This window comes from Phytophthora infestans, genomic scaffold (genome assembly GCF_000142945.1).
Source record: "Phytophthora infestans T30-4 supercont1.61 genomic scaffold, whole genome shotgun sequence".
Lineage (NCBI taxonomy): Eukaryota > Oomycota > Peronosporomycetes > Peronosporales > Peronosporaceae > Phytophthora > Phytophthora infestans.
Window position 1 is genome coordinate 605880 of NW_003303698.1, and position 7723 is coordinate 613602.

Here is a 7723-nt window from a genome sequence, read left to right on the forward strand (position 1 = left end):
ATATCGGGACTGTACGGATATTGATACTACAGTAAGCGCTGTCCAATCCGGTACCATGGTCCGACCGTATATAATGTTATAAACTTTTATTAAGGAGTTGCTGCCTCTAAATGCTCAGCTGCGAAGGGCGCATGACAATGTACTCTATATCTAAGTTACTATCGTAGCTGGAAGCGCTGGTGTCCTTGCTGTTTTCGTCGAATCCATGAAAGGCAATCCCAGTATGGCGAAAGCAGTTCTTAATAGTCTCGTTTTCCTCCAGCTCATGTCGAATGGCTTTGCTCCACTGCATTGTAGTAGAGCTTCTACACAGCGGTAGTAGTAGAGGTCATATTAGTATACTATTTCAACGACTATTTCTGTCTTTTCGAGTTTTTTCGTGTAACGGGGTACGTAGCACTAAGTGTACCCTGGTTACATGAAGTGTGACACTTCACACTTCAGGAGTATGACATGTCATACTCCGGAATATTTGGTACAAGGTCATTCAAAACCAACCATTGGTTAAATGATCTGACCTCCCGAGCGACTCTTCTTCTTTTTAGATTTTTCATCTTGGTATTTCAGATTGTGACCGGGAGTGCAGGCAAGCCCACGGCGCGCCGTCTGTTTTAACTCATGATCTGGCATCGCCCTTGTTAGAGCCTCCTGTAGCGTTTCGGCCTTAGTGCCTTTACCACGACGTTTCAGATCACCGTCTACAAGTGCCATGGGATCCCATGGAGAAGCCACAATACTCGCGAGACATTGAGCCACATCTTCCTTTAAGAAGGGGTACGTCTCACAACCCAGCGAGCGAAAACAAAGCGTGTAAACGTCCGTATCTTCTCCTCGCGCTTCTGGTGTGCTGCTGTCCTTCGTCAACGACGTGGAAGAGATGAACGGAAAAGAATCGTTCAGCGACTCAGGACCGGAAGTTTCTTCTTTGCTCAGATTCATGCATATACGAATAACATCGCTAACAGGCGTCTCGCTCAAGGGGTATTCATTCACCGTGCGTTTCTTGGGTGCTGGCTTCACTGCAGGTTTCTTAAGTGCTGGACCCTCCTTAGGTTTCTCGCCTTTCGAATGTGGACTTTCAAACACGAACCAAGGAGACAACTTCTTCGATGCTGCTTGGGAGAAACCATCGTCTTTTGGTATATGGCTTTTCACCTGAATGAGCATGAATGACACTCGCTCCTTCTCGCCATCTTTGTTCCAAAATACTGGGATCATCAGATCTGCTTCAAGCTGGTTGCGAGGGAGAATACCCGCAGCCCGACGTCCCAACAAATACCACAGCGTATCTTCTGTCGGCTCAACCTGCAGCTGTATGAAGTGAGTGAACCCCATGCGCCAGTCCTTCCACTCTGACTTCCACTCGGTAAACGTTTCTTTGTTTCCAGGGAGCATTCCCTCGATATAAACTTCAACTTTATCGCACCCCATCACGTTCAAAAACGACTCCACCGACACAAATTGGCCCTTTGGTTTGATTCGATCTCTCATCACACACTTGTCCATCGCGAGAAGGAGCAAAATGCGAGCGACCATTTCACAAATCCCACCTGTGTCCAGTGCTTCATCCAGGATCAACTTCTTCAGCTGCGGAAGAATATACTTGGACAAGCCGTCCTTCAGGAAATGCCACACTTTAATCGCACCCAACGCAAGCACCGGATCCGACGCATAGCTACTCAAGTAGCCCTCGCTCTCGAATTTCACGTAGGCGAGGACAGCCATGAAATCCGCGACTACCTGCGACGCCAACGTCGACGTTGAGTACGGACGTACACCCAGTCGGCAGAGCATCGACGCAACACCAAACATGGTCTTCTCGTTGTACGAGGCTTCTTGTTTAAAATCATTCCCCATCAGCAGCATATTTGCTGCTTGGGTGACTAGATCTGAAAGAAAAACTTGTGGCAATCCATCTCGTTCGGTGAAAGTGCTCCACCACATTGGGCGACCCATGCGCAGCAACGCGCTCCAACCATCGTTCTCGCTCCCGGTCACAATCGCCTTGTACGCAGCTATTTCAGCCTTCAGCTCCGCCTCCGCACTTAACGTTAGATTTTCCACCTGTCCACCTCCGGTCATGTCATCATCATCGGCCTTTCTTAACTTTTTTCGATTACGCTCATTTAATTTCAGATAATACTCCCGCCAATGAGTATCCATAGTGTGAGTCAGCACAAAAGGAGGAAAAGTCGCCACTCCAGTGTTTCTGTATCGTCGAGAAGACGGGTCGGACGCTAACGGCGACCTTACCTTCGACTCGGAGTCCGAGATCTTAAGGCTCGTATCTATAAACACCCCGAAAATGCCTCCTTCTGCTCCGATTCTGTTGTTGACCAAAGCAAGCGCTCGTCGTAATAGACGGAAATCATTGACTTTGACGATTGACGCCCCTGGGTTCGCCTTTACCTTAAGTAGGGACCTTGCTTCGTCAACCACCAACACCACCATCTTGCCGTCCTGATTCTTCTTTACTGAGGAGTCAACAATCTTCTTCTTTTCGCCCTCCTGGTCGTTTCGTGCTTGCTGAAATAGGTTGCTCAAAGCATCCGAATCTGCTCCCTCCTTAAACATATTGAACCACTCAGCTTGCACATCCGCCCAGTTGTTTATTGCATAGTTGTAGATGGCTTCCAAACGAGAAGCAATCTGCTCGATGGTAGAAGACCATGCGGTCAACCAGTCACGGAGACATATTGTCGCCTCTGGATACCCCGTCGACCCGTATAAGCGGACGCACGTATACAGGACTTTCATCTGAGAGCCCTGATCATTTTTTGCCTTGCGCGCCAACTCGAACAGCATCCGACTCTTCCCGAAGCCCGAGCTCTGAACGACCGTCACATACGGGGCCTTGAAAGTCTCAGAGTCGTAAGCTCGCCAGCAGCACAAGAGGTACTCTTCAAACTTTAGGTGCGCATCCCCGAGATACGCTGTCTCCGTAAACGCGATTTTGGCCCGTTGCATGAGCCCTTTCGGTAAAACGACGAGACAGAAAAATGAAGAATGGAAATATACTCAAATTACTACCGAGATGTCTGGATCTACCTATCCCAGAGAAATCTGAGCCTTTTCGGACATAATGTTGATCTCTGGATTTCTAAAGCGCGTTTCTAAAGTTTTAGGGTGATCGAAAACTCGACCATCCTGCTGAAACACAGATCTGTGGTCAGACTTGTAGTGGCGTGAAGCTAAAGCCTAGTATTTCAAATGAAAATGACGCATACACTTATAAGCTGCAATATTGAATCCTAAATCAAGTGAGTGGTGACCCAGCTTGACCACGGTTTTACGAATCGAAGATGTCAAAGTCTAGTCAAATTCAATGATTTTCGTCTGTTACGGCGAGTGCTTGCTTTGGTCAACGACAATATCGGCGCAGAAGGAGGCATTTATGGTGTTTTGGTTGATTCGAACCCCAGGGTGTCAGACTTGCCACTCGATACGAACTCGGACTTAACTTCGTCGCTACTGACCGATCCGTCTTCTCGATACTACAAAAGCAGTAGTGAACGGTTGAACTTTCCTCCTTTTGTGCTGACTCACACTATGGACGCAAAGTACTATCTAAATTTGATGCCCAGTGGAGATGATCAATGGGAGGAAAGCAAGTCGGAGGGTGATGACACGATCGGGCGTGAACAGGTGGAGATTTTAAGGGAGGAGAAGTCTGAAGTAGCTGCTTAAAAGGCGATTGTGACCGGGAGTGAGGACGATGCCTGGAAAGCATTACAGCGCATGGGGCGTCCAATGTGGCTCACTAACCACGCAACGTCGTCAGACGACGTAGCCAACTTGGCGTCAAATTCGCTGCTGCGGGGGCTCCCTTATCTTCTTCCAACCTCATACACCGAGAAAACCATGTTTGGTGCTGCGTCAATGCTCTGGCGACGAGAGGTACATCCATATTGAACGTCGACACTGGAGTCGCAGATCGCTGCAGACTTCATGGCTGTCATTGCGTATGTGAAGTCCCGAGAAAAAGAGCTACCTGAGTAACTACGCGTCCAATCTGGCTCTTACGTTGAGTGCGATTAAAGTATGGTATTCTTCGGAGAACGGTTTGTCGAAGTATATTCTTCCGCAGCTGAAGAAGTTAAGTCTGGACGAAGTACTGGACACAGGTGGAATTGGTGGAATGGTCGCTCGCATTTTGCTCCTTCTCGCGATGGATAAAAGTACGATGGGGGATCGACACGTTAGATAGTGCGCGCCCAATGGCTAAATTGTGTCGGTGGAGACGGTTTTGAACGTGATTGGGGGCAATGAAGTATCAATTTACCGCAAGGGAATGGGCTGTGGTAACAAACGTGGTTTAGAAGAGTGGAAGTCACAGTGGAAGCCTGGGGCTCACTCACTTTATATAGTTGCAGCTGGAACCGAATGAAGATACGTTGTCGTACTTACGAAGACGTCGGACTGCGGGTATTTTCCCCTTGGAGCAGATCTGATAATATCAATATTCTGGACAATGGCTAAATCAAAATAAAAGCCGTTCCTCTTTAATGTCTCGTATACTGAAGTAAGATAGAAGCACGCAGGTCACTTTCATTTTTTCATGTTTCTGGTATGTTCTTGATGAGCAAAACATTGTCTGCACAACAAATCTTACACTGACCAGTTGAAGTATTTTTGAGCCTCTTATTACCCCCCTTTAACTATTAATACGATTAATACTTGAAGTATTAAAGGCGAGCGCTCCAATCCTTGATCTGCACTATTTACTCAACAGAAAGAGTGGTGGAGAGGCACCATCGACGAACCAATAGAACACATTTTCAATGCAGTTATCGGTAGGTCATATGTGATATTATTACGCTGCTGCCAATGAATAGAAGACACTAAACGCTACTGGAGATAGAGCTTTGCACCTTTCACTTGTGCTTTGTATTGACTACTATGGGTTTCGTCCCAATTTTCGCGCTTCCATACATAGTGTATGGTTTTTACGTACCCCTGTTGGAATTGCGATCTGTATCGTGTTTTGGACTCAGAAGATATGACCAAGTATTAAAATAAGTCTCGAATTTATTATTAAAATAAGTCTCGAATTTCAAACGTTTTATTTACTTGATTTAACTATTGCGTATCATCGACTAAAAGAAAGCCGCCGATTGCACGCAGCCATTATTCAGCACACGGCGTAATTGCATTGGTAGTGAGCCACGTAGAACACCGGTCGTGTTTGACTGTCGATGGCCGTTGAGGTACCGCAGGGCAGAAGAAAACAACGTCAACAACTAAACTCGCTAAAAAAGGATGAAATATGACGGTAACTGGTAGCAGGTTGTTCAGAAACGTTGCTGCCAAAGGTGATCCAGTGCACGATCAGATAAGCAGCAGAAAGCAGAGCGACGACATGCGGCTTTATGGCGAGGATCTTTATTTAGGACTCCACTTAGTTCCTCATGGTGGAAGATTCTGTCCTCACCGATGGTTTATCTTCAAATTTGATGTCTTGTGCGATTCGTTAAGCCCTCAAAATATCTAGCGACGTAATAACAGGGCTACATGCAACTTGCTACATGTAGCCACTTGGCTACGAAAGAGGTTTTCCACGTTGGTGTGAGATACACCAATGATTACATTTGGCAGACTGTTTCTACATGCATATCGGGCATTCATTGGGTGAAAGTCAATATCTGTAATCAGTAGGATTCTGTTGACAAATACCCTTCATTTAGAATATTAGATTGGGGGAGGAAACCTAAAAAAATTAACAGTTCTCATTTATACCGGAAATCGGCTTTGCTTTCCTATTTACGTAAATCTATACTTTTGGACAAAAACAAAGTTAATCTAAGTGAAACGCAACTTATGCTTCCTCATACACGTTCGCTAACGTGTAAGCCAAAGTTGTGGGCACAGAGTAGGCCCATTACACCTGGTGGTACTTAATAGTCCGTTCAACGACCGACTACCTGACGAGTTCGTTTGGAAAACGATCACGGGGCGGATAGCCAGCCCATGGACAGTAATCCGTCTATGTGTAGTCCAAGTGCTTCTGCCACGCACATTGTGCATGCAGACGGCCCCCATGTGACGGATCCAGAGTGAGAAGCTCTCCAAAGACACTCAACAGTCATTGGAGAGGTAACCGTAGCGACAATGAAACGTACGCTGTCGCCGATAGAGCAGCTCGACATTACTCTGGGATGAATCGCGTCCGAAACAATACCGCCCGTGCAGTCGTTGGAGCTGCACGTGAGCAGCTATGTGGGTAAAGAGGGCGAGCCTCTTCTCCGATGGCTTGTCGAAGGCGACACTGCCATAACGGCTCGTCATATCACTGACGAACCGTCGAAGGTTGCGTCCGCCATGGCATGTCTTGACAGACGAGCAAGGTGCTTGGCGTATGACCGCCGGCTCACAGATCAGACGTGCTAAAGCACGTATGCAATATTCAAGGAGGAGCTCAGGCAAGCGTTTGAGAGCCCTCAAAATGAGATTCTGGTCAAAAGCGGAGTCACGCGACCTGCGCCAAGGTAATCATACGCTTTATGCTAACGCCCAACGTGCGCGGAACTTGGTCTAGAACATCGTGACAATCCGATCGACGAGGCGGCAAAGGTCGTCACGTTCATGGAGGGGTTGAAGGATGGGTTGGTTAAGGCCTATCTCTTCCGAGAGTACCCAAGTACTCTCGAAGCTGCGATTGCTCTTGCAATGTAGGAGGGGTTTAGCCGGAAGCAGGCTAAGCTGCATGAGAGCGTCGGGATGATAGCACATCCGATGATGAGAGCGGGAAGTCCAGAGCCTATGGACCACTCAGATGCTTCTGCTGCTGGACTCCAACAGCGTGTTGGAGGACAAGTGCAGTGTTACCGATGTGGGTACACCGGACACTTTTGCGCGTGAGTGCACAGCGCGTGGCGATGCCGGACGTCGCATACGCTACAAAATGTGTAAAACCAGTAGGCGGGGGGGGGGGGGCGACCTACGGGTATTGCAGTCGCGCGTGTCTACAACCTTCTGTGTCAACAAACCACAAGGCAACGTTGATGCGTACAATTATCTAAATGATACGACGATACTGGCGCAGACACTGATACCACGAAAAGATGTTATCATCGACTCGATGGCCGGGAGTATCATCAATAGAGCAATTAATCTGCGCGACGGGTCAATCAGATCCTGATGCGTGAGAGTGACATTCCCTCACGGCGGTGAGCACGCCAAGCGGTATGCTTTGGGAGAGGCTCGTAATACCGCAGGGACTGACTAACGCCCCTGCAACCTTCAATAGATGTGTAACACATCAATTGCGCTAAGAGCGTGACTTCGCACCGAGCTACTTCGACGACGTGTTAGCTCACAGCCGGTCTGTGGACGGGAAGTCCGACGTCGAGGTGCACAAAGAGCACCTCCGTCAAATGCAAGGGCTTATGCGTAAACAGGAGCGCTATGCTAACCTGAAGAAATATATTTCCTCGGGGCGAGCGTCGTACGCCCTGCTCCAGAAAATGTCAGAGTGATCAATGAACGACCTACAACATGAAAGAACTAAGACAGCTCCTTGGACTTGCAGCGTACTTGTGCAAGTGCGCTGGGAATTACGCGGGCAAGATTCGCGCGCTGTCACAGATTTTGAAGAAGGAAGCTGAGTGGATTTGGACTGCTAAGTGTAAGCAGGCCTTCGATACAGTCAAGCAGGGCTTGGCTGAGGTGGCGATCTTGGCAGTGACTGACCAAGAATACCCATCCCACATTGGGTGAGACGCGT

The 7723-nt window shown here is 48.0% G+C and overlaps 1 protein-coding gene across 1 annotated transcript; it reads right to left on the reverse strand.

Annotated features, from left to right (window-relative positions):
* Positions 1-1217: 1217 nt before the first annotated feature.
* Positions 1218-1812, reverse strand: PITG_17885 (uncharacterized protein; the record flags this gene model as incomplete). Its single annotated transcript, XM_002896378.1, has 2 exons — positions 1218-1362; positions 1427-1812. The coding sequence occupies 2 exons, from the start codon at positions 1810-1812 to the stop codon at positions 1218-1220; spliced, it is 531 nt and encodes a 176-aa protein (XP_002896424.1).
* Between the last annotated feature and the right edge of the window lie 5911 nt (positions 1813-7723).